The sequence below is a fragment of the Nematolebias whitei genome, chromosome 4 (genome assembly GCF_014905685.2).
Source record: "Nematolebias whitei isolate Nwh7 chromosome 4, NemWhi1, whole genome shotgun sequence".
NCBI lineage: Eukaryota > Metazoa > Chordata > Actinopteri > Cyprinodontiformes > Rivulidae > Nematolebias > Nematolebias whitei.
The window spans coordinates 33291561-33309256 of NC_056501.1; the positions used below are offsets into that span (position 1 = coordinate 33291561).

Here is a 17696-nt window from a genome sequence, read left to right on the forward strand (position 1 = left end):
AATCTGCGTTTGATTACTCCGTGGCTTTCTCAAGGAACTGGATGTGTGATGCAAAAAACAGAATTTTAGAATAGAAATTGAATTATAGAACTGAAAATGAATTTTCAGTACAACAAAATACAGTTTCAAAGCAAACAGATTCAATTTCAAACCATTAAATTCAGTTGCAATTTAGTGAGATTTATTTTCAAACCAACGGATTTGATTTCAAATTACACAAATGCCGATTCACTCTGATCAATTCAAATTCAGTATCTGATGGCACAAGTTCCTGCCCATAGTTGTGGCAGGCTTCTTGAACTGGATTGAATTCAAAAGTTATTCAGTAGATCCATTCAGTGTTTACTCTCTACAACTTTTAATAAACTTTGAAAAGTGATACATGAGAGATTTTGCTCACAAACACACAAGCTTGATTCCAATAGTTATCGTTAATATTTTGAAAAAATACCTTGCTCCATAAGTACTCAGAGTATTCTCACTATATAGTTCAGTGAGTTCTTCTTTTGACTGTTTCCTCTTCAGGGGTCCCCTCCATCTCTGTCCTCTGCTTCCTCTGTCCTCACTCCAACTACCTCCATGTCCTCTCTAACTGCATCCGTATATCTCCTCTTTGTCTTTTTCCTGACAGCTGCATTTCTACCATCCTTCTACCGATATCCCCACTGTCCCTCCTCTGGACATGTCCAAACCATCTCAGTCAGGCTAAACTAACTTTATGTGCACTTAGAGAATGTGTTAGGCAGAAAGGGTAGTTACTACCACATCAGATTACATCTTAGTATTTGTAAAATTGTTAGATCATAGGGCAGCACGGTGACACAGTTGGTAGAGCTGCCGCCTCTCAGCAAGCAGGTCGCCCCGGTTCAAATCCTGGCCAGGTGGGTGGTGGGGTGGGCATTCTGGGTGGACTTTGCATGTTCTCTCCATGTATCTGTGGGTTTTCTCCGGGTACTCCGGTTTCCTCCCACAGAGTAAAAACATGCATGTTAGGCTGATTGGTAACTCTAAATTGTCCCTAGATGTGAGTGAGAGAGTGAATGGTTGTTTGTCTCAGTGTGTTCCTGTAGTGGACTGGAGACCTGTCCAAGGTGTCCCCCGCCTCTCACACAGTGATAGCTGGACATGGACACCAGTAACCACTGAGACCCAAAAAGCAGGGCTTGATTTGAGCCAGACCCTGCCGGAACAGAATCCGGGAACTCTCTTATTTTGACAGGGTGCATTCTGGCAACTGTTTGCTTGGATCTGGCAACTCTCAGGCTTACTAATAATACAGTAATGATCAAATGCTAGTGTCTATCTTCAGGATACTCTGTGTGAGAGGCAGGGTACACCCTGCACAGGTTGGAGGCCCATCACAGGGCCATATAAAGACTAATTAGACAACCATTCACTCACTCACACCTAGGAACAATTTAGAGTTACAAATTTTCCTAACATGCATGTTTTTGATCTGTGGGAGGAAACTGCATATCCAGGAAAAAAAAAAGAAAAAAAACTTGCACAGGGAGATCTTGTAAACTTTACCCAGAAATGCTGGAGGACAAATCTACAACCAGCACACTGTGAAGGCACAGCTCTACCAATAGTGCCACCATGCTTCCACAAAACCTACCAACTCATTCATGACATATTTTATTAATACGACAAACACTAACAGACATGAGTATAAACATGGCTGCCCTTGTGCCTTCAATAGAAGTGATAAAAAAGAAAAGGATGGATTCCTTCTACAATGCATTTGAAGTCCCAAACTGTCGTTGACAGTGTGTCCTCCAGTGCTGGTGGACTTTATTCTTCCCGGCTGTCATTACATTAGCCACACGGCTCCCCTGCTCTGCATGGAGAAAGCTCTGCTTTTCACATTCATTCTGTAAATGCCTAATGCTCTCCTTCCTAATCCTCCGTTTTCACGATTGTTTTCACGGCCCTTTCAGAACGAGGGAAAGGGACGTCGGGAGGATTTTCTACAATTCCTGGGTTGCCGTGGTAGCCAGGCTCAGGTGGTGCTTGAGTAAATTGAAACAGCGTGAGGGATAAGCTTGAGTGTCTGTGTGTGTGTGTGTGTCTGTGTGAGACACAAAGATGGGCAGAGAGAGGCTGTTCAAGGATTTGCTGAATTTGCGCCCTAGCTGAGATAAAAACGCGTAGCCCCGCTCACTGTAGGTTAACGCGATCTCCCACCTAATGCACTGCACCACCATCTGCGTGAGAGTTTGCGTGGTGGTCCTACTGATTTTATATGAGTAATCCAAATTATTTCCTGTTACAGATTCGTGCCCCGTGTTGTGCAGCGGGAATGGTCTGTATGAAAAAGGAAGGTGTGTGTGCCTCGAAGGGTGGAAGGGGGCAGAGTGTAACGTAGAGGAAGGGCAATGTATCGATCCCACCTGCTCCAACCACGGCACCTGCATCCAGGGTATCTGCATCTGTAGTCCAGCCTATAAGGGGGTCAACTGCGAACAAGGTAAATCTTATTTTTAATAAGCTAGCATCAAAAAATAAAATAAATCACTAATCAATACCATGACAATAATAATCAGCTACTGTGAGTGAGTTGAAGGATGTTCTTAGCCCTGACTATGCCAGCTCTGCTACAGAGTATTGTGACTAAATTAAATCTGTTAAAACTTCCAATTAAAACTTCAGCAGTTTATCTTCACCAAGTTTAAATCTGGGATTTAGTTGCTGACATGTGATCAGCTGATTAGGTTTTATTACAAGACAGTAAAAAGGTGCACGTAACAAAGTGGCCAGTAGGTGTAAATTCTAATTTAAACCATTACAAAGTGTAACATGGCTCAACATTGTTGGGGATTGTGTTTTCAGAAGAAAAAAAAAACAAAAAACTATGTAACTTGTAGTTCACAGGCACATTTATTCTGAAATAAATATTAGAGTTGGCTAATAACCTAGCCTTTGTTTAATAATATGTGGGAAGAAACAGGAACACCCAGAGAACACAACTGCCGAGAAAAATAACTTGCAATTTTCACACAGAAAGGCCACAGCTGCAGTCACTTCAATTCAGTTAATTTATATAGTGCCAAGTCCCAACAGGAGTTAATCTCAGGGCACTGAACAAATACATTTGTATACATAAAAATTCAATTAGTAACATTGTTGATCTAAAATAGGGTAGACAGCAGATTGCAATGAGTCTTCATTTCGTCACAGTCTCCCATCCTGAGCAAGCATGAAGGCAACAGTGGAAAGAAAAAACTCCCTCATGAGGAAGAAACCTCAACCAGAACCAGACTCAGGACAAGCGACCATCTGCTTCAACCAACTGGGTTTGAGAGAACAGGAAGAAAAATGGCAGGTCCAGAATGGAGGCGAGCAGGTCACTCACTAGGAGGAAAGACAAAAAACAGCAACACATGTTAAAATAAAAAAAATTACAAATGCAAACTATTAATTTATATTCATTTGTAACTATTCATTTGATGAAATTAGGTCAATATGTCCTATAGTAGTCTAAGCCTATAGCGGCATAGGATAGGGGATAAGTCAGGAAACCAAGCCGACCCTAACTATAGGATTTATCAAAAAAGAAAGTTTTAAGCCCAGTTTTAAAACTGGACAATATGTCTTGGTTCCACAAGAGAGGAGCCTGAAAACTGAAAGATCTTCCTCCCATTCTGCTTTTGGAAACTAGGGACCGCGCGTAAGCCAAAAGTCTGAGAACGAAGAATTCTGTTAGGAAAATATGGAACAACAAGATCTCGAATATAAGATCGAGCTAGGTTGTTGAGGGCTTTGTAGGTTAGAAGTAATATTTTGAAATCTATTCTGGATTTGACAGGGAGCCAATGGAGAGAAGCTAAAACTGGAGAGAGATGATCTCTCCTTTAACTCCAGTTAAGACTCTGGCAGCAGCATTTTGGATCAACTGAAGACTTTTTCAAGAAGTATTTGGACACCCAGATAATAAACCATTACAATAGTCCAGTCTAGACGTGACAAATGCATGAACCAGTTTTTCTGCATCATTTTTAGATAAGATGTTTCTAATTTTAGTGATATTACGCAGGTGGAAGAAGGAGGTTCTAGTAACATTTTTAATGTAGGGGATAAAAGACACGTCCTGATCAAAAATAACACCAAGATTTTTGACATTAGAGCTGAAGGCCAGATTAATGCCATCTAAGGAGGGAGAAAGACTGAAAAATTTTATCTTAAGATGCTCAGGTCCAAAAACTAAAACATCAGTCTTGTTTGTGTTCAACAGCAGAAAATTTAGAGTCATCCAGGTTTTTATGTCTTTAAGACATGCTTGTAGTCTAAGTAGCTGATTGGATTCATTGAGTCAAACCCACAGTGAAATAACAAGAATCAGAAACACAATTTAAAACTATCGGATCCAGTTAATTATTTAACACCAGTTTGCACCTATCCTGACCGTGCACAGAGTGGACATGATCCTTGTTGCTTTTTAAACCAATAATCCAGAGTTTTCGAGTTCTTAGTTGGAAAAATAATGGAGGTGGTGCTTTTTCCACGCTCTCTAAATATATTTTTTGTCAAATTGATAAAAATGGTAGTGAGCCTGGTCAGTAAACAAATCCAATTTCCTTCTAGACTACAGTTGACTCTAGTGTGACTAAAAAAGATTTGTCACGCCTGAAACAAATTAAATGCAGCATCAGTCCCATGTCCTTTTAACCAAGGCATAAATCTGGAAATGAAAAGCTAAAGCAACATGTCCCCTATGTCAAACATCCCTATAAATTACCCAAAACAAACAATGTAATGATAATGAAAACAACCACAATATTAAACTTGATTAAAAGCTGCTGGCCCAGCTGTTATCGGCCATCGTTTTGCTGGTACCTACAGAACTGTCTCCCGTAAAGATGGATTCAGGTGTGTGACCTTCAGCGACTGAGCCGAGCTGAGTTAAGCCAAACTCTGCTGAGCTTTGGCTCTATGCTCAAGGCTGTAATTACACACACTAACATGGCATAGCATAGACCACCCTGACACACACACACACATGCACGCGCACATCATTTCAGCTCTTTTGATAGCTTCAGCTCTAAGTGTCCTATGAAGTGTAATGTTGTGGAACAGATACAGGGATTGTAGTTGGGGTGGTTAACTCCTGGATGGGATGCAAAGAACACTGCTTTCACACTTGGTGAACTGATGATTATAATGAGATGGTCTTCACCCACTATCAGCACCACCACCCCCTTTCTTTCACCTCTGACTCACTCCAGCTCTCCTCCTCCCTCTGTCTGCAGTGGACTGTATAGACCCTCAATGTGGCGGGCACGGTGTGTGTGTGCGAGGGGAGTGCGTGTGCTCGGCGGGATGGGCCGGCGTCAGCTGCGATGACTCTCTGCCAGCCTGTCAAGAGCAGTGTTCGGGACATGGCACCTATCTCCCAGAGTCAGACACTTGTGCCTGCCAGCCCAACTGGACAGGACCAGACTGCTACACTGGTAAGACATGAGGATTTACCCGCCACATTCAGAAAGAAAATGAAGGAAAATTGAAAATGCATTTCACTAGTTTGTTAATGTTCTTCAAGCATGTGTGCGGTCCTGCAGATAATACCTCCGGAGGATATGACAGACACGAGAGGGATTTATGATGTTGTGTGTGTGTGTGTGTGTTCCACCCACTCTTCATGCCATTTTATAAATGAGATTTCCTCTCCTGACTCTTTGACTGCAGCCTTCTGAAGTACACTTGTGCACCAGGACTCACTTCACTTTGCATTCACACTGTAACACACACTATAAGCTCACAAACACATCTACACACCATTTGGACACAATTTTTTTCTTCAGCAAAGAAAGAGAGAGGGAAAAATACTCGTCTCTAACGTTGCTACCAGCCCTGTCAGATTTTCTAGCTTCTCAAAACACTCAGCTCGGCATTTAAAATTAACCAGTGTTTATTCCTTTTTACCTGAATATTAGTGGTTGTTAAATTTAACTGCAGAAGCTGCTGTACAACTATAACTACTTGTTTTTTTCTGCCTGTTGAGAAAAAAAAATCAGCTCTATGTGGAGAAAAGGCTCGAAGGTAACCATTGTGCCAAAGCTGCCTGAGTTTGTGCACTGGAGTGTCTGAAATATACAATGCAGCGTGGTGTCCTTGTCTTTGCAATGAAAGCTGAAAGAGAGGAAAATAGTCATCATCAGAACAGTTTTTTCCTCTCCTGTCGTACCTAGCTACAGCTATGGAACAAAGAAAGTAAATGCTTTTTCAATAGGATGTTATGTATCAGGACATGTTTAAATGATTTAATCTTTATATGAAATTGTAATAATCTAATCTGTAGTTTGCAAAAAAACACACCAGTTTACAACATATCACCATTTATTAAACACAAATTAAGTTAAAATCCAAAAGCTTTATGATAAACTGAGTCCATCTCATGTTTTTTTAGCTTTCAGAATCACCTTAAGTAACAACCATCAACATATATTATAACTAGATGCAGAACCAGAAGCTGGAAGCCGAAGCCACAAAGGATGAGGGGCCCCTAGTTGCACGCTCCAGTACGTTTTAATCCCTGACCATCCATAAATGAATGGGACATTTTTCTTTCTTAAAAAGTAAAAAAAATAAAATAAAATAAAACAAAGATAGTTTTTATCTAGATGTTGCTATTTGTTGACTCAAATAGCTATTACCTTGCTGTTGTATGTTCAAATATGCACTTTTCATGCATTTACTTTCAAGTAATTATTTGAGGCTTAAAAATGTGTCATGATATAATATACCAAACCATTCCACTTTATTTATAAATTACTTAAAACAGCAACAAGGCCAACCAACGTGCTGTACAGCAAAAACAAAACAAGAAAAGGACAAAATAAAATGCATTGATCCACAAAGATAGGAACTAAATGACTAACATTGTAGAACACAGACAAGTTAACATCAGCTCACAGTGTCAAAAACCAGGGAATAAAAGTGAGTTTTTAAACAAGACTTAAAAACCGTAAGAGAGGGAGCCTGCCTGACATGTGGTAACTCATTCTACTGTTTTGGAGCTGCAACAGAGAAGACCCTGTCACCTCTGAGCTTAAAACGAGTGCCTGGAACCAATAAAAGCATCTGGTCTGTTGACTTCAATGCACCCTCATACCTCTCTGACCTCCTTCATCCTTATACTCCTTCTCAGGCCTTGAGATCATCAGACCAGCTGCTTTTGGCCGTACCAAAAACCAGGCTGAAGCTCAGAGGAGATTGGGCGTTTTCAGTCATGGGCCCTAAACTTTGGAATAATCTGCCCATCAACATTTGACAGGCCACCTCAGTCTCTATTTTTAAATCTCTCCTCAAAACACATCTGTACTCATTGGCATTTAACACAGTGTGATCTCATTTGATATTTTCTTGTTGATGATTGTGTTCATCCATTTTGCTTTTACTCCCTGACATTTAACGCAGGGTGATTTGATTTAGTATTTCATTGTTTCTCATTATATTTCATGTTTTTATGCTTTTATTCATGTTGCTGTAATATGTTGTTATTAGTATCTGATGCTGTGATCTTTTTTGGTAAGCACTTTGATAACAGTTACTGTTTTAAATGTGCTATATAAATACATGTGACTTGACTTGACTTCAATGAGCTGTGGGACATATGGCTGCAGCAGATCAGTGAGATATGAGGTGGTAGAACTATGAAGAGATTTAAAAACACACAAAGGGATTTTAAAATGAATTCAAAAGTGAACTGGGAGCCAGTGAAGGGAGGCCAGAACTGGAGTAATGTGCTCTATTTTTCCCCGTACCAGTTAAAAATCAGGCTGCAGCATTTTGAACCAGCAGTAAACATGCAATAGAGGTCTGACTGCTTCCTACGATATGTTGGCAAATAGGGAGCAGGTATTTTGTATTGAGAGTAGAGAAGCTGGGTCTAAAAATATATAACATAGCAATGCCCCAAAACAAAGATTTTGGCTTTAACATTGGACAATAGACGTTAATGGAGTTATTTTGACAAACTTTGTTTATGTTGATGGTCTCAACACAATTTTACCAATCTAGCTTAGACCAGTTATTGCGGCACCAAACCTTGGGTTGTGCAGCCAAACCATTTTTTACAATAACATAAGGTGCGTTCTTAAACAAGATATAAAAATGTCAGTTTTGTTGACCCAGTTTGGTCCAGTTTTCAGCTACCAGTCAGATAGTCTCACACTCTAGAATATTTTCATGGATGTAAGTTCCCTGTTGCTGTGACGGATTCCCATCATCTGTAAAAATTAAGAAAAAGTGTTTCATTGCAATCTTTTTTAAAGCCATCTAATCTAGTAATGATACAGGGATTAAATTGCATCATTATTCTGCATCTGCACCGGACCTGTTTTAGACCTTAGCTGCTGGTATTGTTATATTCTCTGTTATTTTTTTATACATCTTGTGTGATTCCTTGTGTATGTTCCTTTGTACTGAAACTCTGGCACAACAATTTCCTGCGGGATCAATAAAGTTATATCTTATCTTAAACTGATGCTATTTTCGACCAATAAATACAACTAGGGCCACAGTTTGAGCCAATCAGAGAAGAGCAGGGCGGGGCCTGCTGTCTGGTTCATGGTAAGCACAGATTTGAGCAGCAGAGATAAACTAAACTGAGGAAACACCGCTACTTTGACATAACCGCTCGTCCCTCCATGAAGGTTATGACATTTGATAAATTATTCAACGTCTACGTATTCGCACGTGACCAATTCACTGCAGCCGGGGGAGATTCCAGAACTGATACACCTTCACACCACCCTCTCCTTCCGCACCACGCCTTAACCTTCCAGGACTTCTGTATCTAAAATCTTTTTTTTTTTTTGACGGCCTCCCTTCTCCCCTTACAGCCATCCTCTCCTCACCATTATTATGAAATATTTATTCTAGTGACTATCTAGTGTAGGTTTTTTTTTTATTTTTATTTTTTTTTATAATAGGATAGAAAGAAGGAAAAGACAAAGTAAGACTCCAAAATATAAGAAATATACACAAAGAGAGCACACGGCAAAACACCCGGCCACTGTCTGTTCACCTGCAAAGAACATGACAAAACACAGCAACAAAATACATATGTATAAAGAACTTAAAATATTCATGGCTTTGCAGTAAGTTTCCATAAATATATATGCCCATACCTACGCCTATATACATACATACATACACATGAATATACACTCACATACATATCTATATATCTACATATAAAGCCTACATAAGCATCCCTGCTTCTATTTGTGTGTGGTTGTGAGCATGCATAAGTGTATAAGGCTTCTCTAATAGAACATTTATTAGTAACTGTGAAGCAGCAGAGACCCGACCCCCAAGACCAGGGGCAGACGAAAAAAGGGGGGATCAGAGCCCAAGACCCCAGGAGGGACCCCGACCACGGAGCTCCCAGGCCCACCCACACAGGACGAACCACTCGCCCACCCCCCAGATCGGACCACAGGGGAGAGCCGGAAGAACCCCACCAGCGACCACATACAGTGACCCCCCGGGGCCAACAGCGACGAACTCATAGGCCCCCGCCGGAACCCGCCGCACCGATGCAGGTCCAGGCCCGGGCACGGAGGCCCGGGCACCGAGGACCCACACCACCCAGGCCAAGGCCTGACAGGGCCAGAGGACCCGAGCCCCACCAGGCAGACACCAGGCCGAGCCGACACACGCCCAAGCGCCCAGCCCCCGACTCCAAGGGCCCCAAGCGCGCCGGCAGGCAAGGGCACACCCCACCAGGGGGCCGCGCGATAGGGGCGCGATGCCAAGCACCCGCAGTTGTATCAAAGAGGGGGCAGTCCGAGTCTCGGCCTAACAAATACCCATTCATACACAGACACAATCACACAATCCCAACCTCAGTCTCACATTCACTCACTCAAAGACATACAATAACGATACATTTCATTCTTATTCCCGATACGCACTCTATACCCCCCAGGTCCAAGACATGTACCCGCCCTCTACAGGGGGCAGCCCATGCCCAAACCCAGGAGGTAAACCCATTCATTCTCGAGCGGAGAAGAGCCAATATCCCAGACCCGGCCCAGGCCACACCCAGCCGACAGGACACCCCCCACCATGAAGAGGACACGCCACCGACCACCCCCACACACTGCCAACAACCAAGCACGCGCCCCCAGCCGACCGCCCGCCAGGCCCCGGCAGTTCTGTATCTAAAATCTAACTACAGTATATATCAATGTGTTCGGAGTGTCATCATCGCACAGACATGTGCAACCTGCACGCGTGCCCGGTCTCCGGTTCACACATGTACCGCCGCGGGAATGCGCAGTCTGTTTGTGTCTCATGGTGAGACTGTTTCTGCTGCGTTAGTTTATCTAATTAAATGTTAAGGCTAAAAGACAAATAGTTATGTGCCCCAGATTTTAACAAAGATGTGTGTCTCTACTTAACAAGATGTTTTACCTCAAACCTATAAAGTTGTCTCAGTGAGAGTCAGTTTCAAGTGTTTGTATCATAAATATCTGTAAAATTCAATTCTACACTTTGTTTTAGCAACAACAAGGTGTTGTGGCTGTTTGGATGTGCTAAACTTCATTATATTTAGAACCATGGGTAACTGTACTGTGATAACCAAAAATAGTCCATGCTCAATAATCCAGGTATACAATCCAACAATTTTCAGTCAGGTCATCTGGACTGTGATAAATGTGATTTAATAAATGATCACATATGAAAAATAAATATTATTAAATGACTACATGAGCTGAAATTCTGTAAATGTATTCCCTTTGAATGAAATAATCATTTTAGGGGAGAAATCTGTCCGTCTAGAAATAAAGAAAAAATGTATATTGAGTTATCCTCTTCAAAGGACTATCTGTAATATTCAATTCAACCTTTATTTCTACAGGTTAGTTTCATTGAGCCACGAGGACTCATTTACAGAGAGACCTGTTTTAAACAAAGAACACAGATAACAACAGTAGACAATCATAAAAGCATATAAAATGAAAAGTAAATAGAAGATATTATATTTAAAAAAGAAATAAAAACATCTACATTATAAAACGATATAAAATACTAAAAACGGGAACATGTCTGCATTGGTTTTTGCCATGAACTTAGCAGATGTTTAAAGTCACTTAGAGAGGTCAAGGTTGAGAGCTTCAGATCTTTTTGCAAGATATTCCAGGAAACGAGCGAAGTTGGAGAAGGCCCTTTTGCCTACTTCAGTCTGCACTGAGGGAACGCTGCAGGTAATAATGTCCTGAGAGCGCACGCTGTAGCTGCACTCATGCAATGACATGTAGGAGGAGATGTATGAAGGCAACAGACCAAAAAGTGTCTATTATGTTTTAAAATATATCTGACGACCCCTCTAAAAGTAAACTACAGAAAAGTAGTTAAAACCATATTTTACTTCAGGAAAGGTTGGTCTTGATTGTGCTTCATTAAAGAACACTATACAGTACATGTACTGTGTACTTTTACTAAGGTCATTTAGACAGTATACTGTGTCAAGTCAAGTCAAGTCAGATTTATTTATAGAGCACATTTAAAACAGAAACTGTTACCAAAGTGCTTCACAAAAATATCACATCATCTAATAAAAAGTAGCAAGATATATTTACAGCACATGGAATAAAAATATAAAACCAAAAACAATTAGAAACAATGAAATACTAAATCAGATCGCGTTGTGTCAAAAGTCAAGGAAATAATAACAAAAAGCATAAACTCAGTGTGTTCTTTTACAAAGGTCATGTACACATAATACTGTGTACTTTTACTAAGGTTATGTATGCAGTATACTCCTCTTTACATTCAATTAAATTCAGTTTATTTATATAGCGCCAAGTCACAACAGAAGTCATCTCGGGGCACTGAACAGAAACATTCATATATAAAAATAATAAGTTAACAAAAACATTCATAAAAAATAATATTCTAACACTATTTATCTGAGGAGAAGACTGCTTTGACTTTAACTCCATCACAGACTCTCATCTTGAGCAAGCATGAAGACGAAAGTGGAAATGAAAAATTCCTTCATGAGGAAGAAACCTTTAGCAGAACCAGACTCAGGACAAGCGACAATCTGCTTCGACCGGCTGGGTTTGAGAGGAACAGATACATAATGGCAGGTCAATAATCATGTTAATATAGAAATAGTATCAAATGAGAACTATTCAGTTTTAACAATTAATTTAAGGAAATGAGGTCAATTTGTCCTCTAGTAGTCTAAGCCTATAGGAGCATAACAAGTCAACTCTAACTATAGGATTTATCAAAAAGGAAAGTCGTCAGCCCAGTCTTAAAACTGGACAATGTGTCAGCCTCATGGACAGAAACTGGAAGTTGGTTCCACAAGAGAGGAGCCTGATAACTGAAAGATCTTCCTCCTATTCTGCTTTTGGAAATTCTAGGAAACGCAAGTAAACCTGCAGCCTGAGAGCAAATTGCTCTGTTAGGAAAATATGGAACAATAAGATATCAAATAAAAGATGTAGCTAGGTTGTTGAGAGCTTTGTAGGTTAGAAGTAAGATTTTGAATTCAGTTCTGGATTTGACAAGGAGCCAGTGAAGAGAAACTGAAACTGGAGAGATATGATCTCTCCCACTAACTCCAGTTATGACTCTGGCAGCAACATTTTGGATTAATTGAAGACTTTTTAAAGAATTATTTGGACACTCAGATAATAAATCATTTTGATAGTCCGGTCTAGTCATGACAAATGCATGAACCAATTTTTCTGCATCATTTTGGATAAGATGTTTCTAATTTTAGCAATACTACGCAGGCGGAAGAAGGCTGTTCCAGTAACATGTGGGGAATCAAAGACATGTCCTGATCAAAAATAACACTAATTCCTAAAATGCTCAAGTCCAAAAACCTCAGTCTCATCTGTATTCAAAAGCAGAAAATTTAGGGTCATCAGTGTTTTCTGATAAGCACCTGCTAAGGTGAAATTTACTCTCGATGACTGTTTAGTCCTTTAATGTAAATGTTAATAGTCCTTTAATGTAAACTTACTTACAAACGTACACGGAAACCTTTGAGAAGTGACCTGTATGCAGGAAAAAGCTCTTGGATGTTTGTGTGTGTGTGTGTGTGTGTGTGTGGGGGGGGGGGGGTAATCTCTTAAATATAGAAGTTTTCAGTCCAAAGTTTTTTAATGCTTCAATCCATGTATTTTGATATGTGGAGGAGTTCAGTGTCGACTTCATGACTGCAAGGTGCTCAGGTCCGGTGGTGTCAAACCAAGACCAAATAATCCACTCCACCACCATGCTGACAATTGGCATGTGGTGTCGTTTAGTTCTCTCCAAACGTGGTGCTGTGAAATGTGGATGAGCATCTCTACTTTTGTCTCATCTCATTTGTCTAAACCACATTGTTCTGGATGTCGTACTTGATAAAGACCAAACCATTTTATAAAGTCCTGACGTACAACTGTAAAATGGGAAGCGTGTGGACTGTGTCCAGTGGAGCGTGTCCACTGCAGCACTCTGTCCTTGTCCTTGCAGTCAGCTCTAAGAGAGGAAAATATCCATTATGAAAGTGGCTTTTTTTTTTCTCCTTTCATTGCATTTGCTGCAGTTGTGAAGGAGTCTCTTCACCATGAACACCAAAGATTTGCAGGACCACTCTCTGATGCATGCATACCTTCATTATGGGGATACCGCTCATGATAATGATGAAGCGTGATTGAGTAGCTGAGAAATGAGCCTCCTCCCTTCTACCTGCCGGCCTTTTAATGAAATAGAACCCGACAATTCTTTGTCCTGCAGTCTTGTTGAGGCATAGCTAAGTTAATGTAATTCTAATAGAGTGCTGAAAAACTCTCCAAGTCAAATTCACTTTTTTACTACCTCTCCATGCTATGTATATTTAAATTGAAATAACTTTTTACTGCAGCTGGATAAGTAGGATCCGTGTGCCTCCAGCACTTTGCTCGCTTTACTGATAGATGAGGCTTTGCTTCTGCAGAGCGAGTGAGAGTCAGATGGTGATGAGAGCAGGGAGAGAAGGAAACATACAAGGGGGAAAGAAAGAACTTTAAAGGCATGTTGCAAAAGAGAGGACAGGAAACAAAAGCAGGGAAAAGAAAGCTAACACAATGAAGAGAGATGTAAAGGAAAAAGTATTAACTTGCCAACTAAATTTGATCAAAATGTCAGAGAAGAATAATAGAGCTGAACTGGAGTCCCAGCAGTTTTAAAATATGGCAAATACAAATCATTTGGCTTTTATTTGGAGTTGATTCCCTCGTCCTTCTTAAGGGAGCTGAGCTATTAGAGGAGGGCTGACTGTGTATTGTGAAAAGTTTGTTTTTTTCATCTGAGGTTATCCCACTCACTCATTGTTTTTTTTAACTCTCTCAACTATATACAATGGCTCGCCCCAGTTCTGATTATTAAACTTATTTTTTCTCTTTCCTGTGTCCCCTGTGCCTCTTTTAACTTAGTTTTCCTTGCAGCGCTCAGTTGCTCCATCTGTTCCCCACCCTCTCATTCTTCTCGTCCTCTCACACTTACATGCTTTTTTCCCCCCTCACGCATGTCTCTGCCCACCTGTTCAACAGAGCTGTGCCTGGTGCCATGTGGCAGCCATGGCGTTTGCTCAGAGGGCCAGTGCCAGTGCGAAGAGGGCTGGATCGGTGCCGCGTGTGACCAGAGAGCATGCCATCCTCGCTGTGAAGAGCATGGCCAGTGCCACGACGGTACCTGCATCTGCCAGCCTGGCTGGGAGGGGGAGCACTGTAACATTGGTGAGTTACGTGCTGGTGAACGTGGAAGTGTTTATTTGTGTCCTCTTATATTTGAAATAAAATTCTCTTATGCAAATCTTCCTTTTTTCCCAGTTACGCATGATTTAGACGTTGTGGTAAAAGGTAACTTATTTTTCTTGAGTATTTAAATATTTTTGAGACCTCAGTGCTGTGACTTGTAAATGACCCAAATTTGTGTGTGTTGTACACGTGCATGCGCACGTGCTCGTATGTGGGACATCAGACGGCTGCCCTGGGTTGTGCAGTGGCCACGGACGTTGTACTCTGGAGCAGAGTGGCTGGCGCTGCATCTGCCAAGCTGGATGGAGTGGGCCTGGGTGCAGCGTTGTCATGGAAACTGACTGCAGTGATGGAACTGACAATGACGGAGGTGACATTTTACATCATCTATCACATTATATCTTTTTTTTCTGTCTTTCTTACCTCTCTGAGCCCTCTCTTTTTGGCACATTGTCCCTTCCGTTTCATTAATTCTCATCTTGATACTTCAGCTAAAATATCTTCCTGATAATTCCTCCTATTCTTTGCTCTGTGTTGGCCTAGTCCTGCTGTGACTCCTGTAGCATCCTGCTGCCTATTATTACAGCATAATGAATATGTATTTGTGTGTGTGTCTTCATTTGTGCCGCTGATTTTCCTTCTATCCCAGCTAAATGTCTGATATGCATACCACCTGCAAGGATAAAAGGCACTTAGAAAAGTTTTCAAGCCTAAATAGAGGAAAAATATTTCAGGGCTTTTGGTGCTGAAGTGTCTCATAACCAAAGAAGGTGGGCGTGTGTGTCTCTTAGCCATGTACTGTGGTATTACAATAATTTCCAGGCCATTTTAGTCCCGTCTACTGTGCTTCTCCAAGACATGACCAATTTTTATTTAGCACGATATTACGTTGCTTTCAACTTTGCCCCATTCTCTTTGAAACTCCATCAAATATCCATTATAGACGTGACTGTTAAGGTGGAGCTGTAATCCATCACAGCAAACAAGGTAGTGTTGCCTTTGTTTGCAGGGAAGGCTTGTTGGGATTGCGTGTGTCTGTGCACGTGTGTGTGTGGTTCCATATTTTTGTCGAGAGATGTTTGGATCTGCAGCAGCAGGAAACCTCAAACAGGGTTTTCTGATGGCGCAGGCTTCTGATGGCTACAAAGTAATCTTTTTTTCCTTCACATTGTTTACCAAAGCAGCGTGACTCACTCAGTCAGCACTCTAAAGTGTCAGCGTTGATGGCTGTTAAAACATGAGTCATTATTCGGGATTACAACCATACAGGCATGCAAGGAAACACAGCGTTTGGGCTGTAAAATAGGAGCCGAGCATTGAAAACAATTCATAGCATGAGTTTCAGCTCTGTCAGAGTTGGCACTGTTAGTTACCTTTCTTTGTTGTGTTAATGAATTATGCTTTTTTGTGTGTGTGTGCTATTTTCATTGCAATGCTTGTTAATTCAGTTGTACAATCATATGCTGTATAGTTTTGTCACAGTCTTAACTGACATTTCTCCACTAAATGTCACTGATTAGCAAGGATTAGACCTTAACAATGTGCGATTGGAGGTTTAATCAGAGACAAAGGGAGGCGGAGGTTATGGATGGATTTGATAGATGAGGCTCATCAGATGAGTCTGAGATCTGGTGGTTAGGAACAACATGTTGGAGGTGGTGTTCAATCTCAGCTGGTTCAATGACCTGCCCAACTTAGAACCCCCTTTAGCTGGTCCCTGCATCAGAAAAGTAGAAATAGAAAGGAAAAGACATGAAGAAGAATCAGAAAGTGAAGGTAATAAGGATGAAGGATGAAAGTTTTGAACAAAATGGAAGGATGACAGATTGGATTGTAATCGGATCCAGTTGAACTGTGTTGGAATGAATTTGGCGAAATTAGACAGAATGAAATTGGATCTAAATTGCACCTAGAGATGATTTTCGTTGTGAACTGGCTCTGTGCAAAATGAAAGAATTTGAACTGAATGAGTGCGATGAGAAGGGATGAGGTTAAGCCTGTATCGCACTGGGCGGTGACTGCTGGCATCTAGTCGGACACACAAAATTTAGAGATATGCAGTTTTTTTTACTTAGAATTACACTTGATTAGATCTTACACATTTGCATGTTTACAAACTGCCAATAAATTAGGACAATTGTTCAAATATTTAAAAAAAATGTTGTTGTTGCAGTTTAGCCTCTAAGTTTTAAATAATGTCTCAGTTTGACTGCAGTTTGTTCTTTTGTTTCCAGTCAGTCACAATTCAGATAGATTTCCAAACCTTCCCAAAACTGTCTCACATTTTCCACATTTTCTCACCTACAGTATGTAAACTCAACTGAGAATGGATCTGTAACTATTTTCAACTTTTTTTTTTTTTTTTTAATTTGTGCAATTTTTTTGGAATATGTTCAAGATTTCAGCAACAAAAGAGTGAAGCCTTTCAACCCATGCAAGTAAATTTAGAACCCTCGTAAATTTTTCAAGACTCTTTGGAACTCTCTTTCTAATACTGCAACAATGTGTCACACAAAAGACCAGTAAGCAACATGATTTAAAGGAAATAGTTTATTTAATAAATTATTTTATAAAATAAAAAAATAAAAAAAATAACGTTGGGTGATTGAAGGTGTGGTTGAGGTGTGGCCGTGTTTTCAAACCAAAAATAAGAGATATTTTCGTATTGTTTGATTATACTTTAATCTACTCATATTGTGCAACAGAGATGTAGTGACATATGTATTCATACCAATATGTGTGCAGTTATGTGTGTACAGTCAGGCAAAGAATATAATTGTCATATCCAATCACAACTTCCATCCAGTCAATGATGAATGTTTTGCACTTTTGCCAACTGCTATGACAGAAAATAAGATGATGGTACGATCTAAAGCACTCTACACCAAAGCAAAACCAGAATTTCTAATTTAAAATTAAAACAGAAACTTTAAGATTTACTTT

General features: G+C 40.5%; 1 protein-coding gene across 1 annotated transcript in view; it reads left to right on the plus strand.

The window, feature by feature from the left end:
• The window catches only part of tenm1 (teneurin transmembrane protein 1), a 439293-nt gene that overhangs the window by 242677 nt on the left and 178920 nt on the right, over window positions 1-17696 (plus strand). Inside the window, exons 10-14 of the mRNA XM_037675401.1 lie at window positions 2276-2470; window positions 5250-5450; window positions 14547-14732; window positions 14826-14855; window positions 14977-15123. Of these exons, the coding sequence (XP_037531329.1) occupies window positions 2276-2470; window positions 5250-5450; window positions 14547-14732; window positions 14826-14855; window positions 14977-15123 (759 nt within the window). The remainder of the gene's footprint in view (window positions 1-2275; window positions 2471-5249; window positions 5451-14546; window positions 14733-14825; window positions 14856-14976; window positions 15124-17696) is intronic.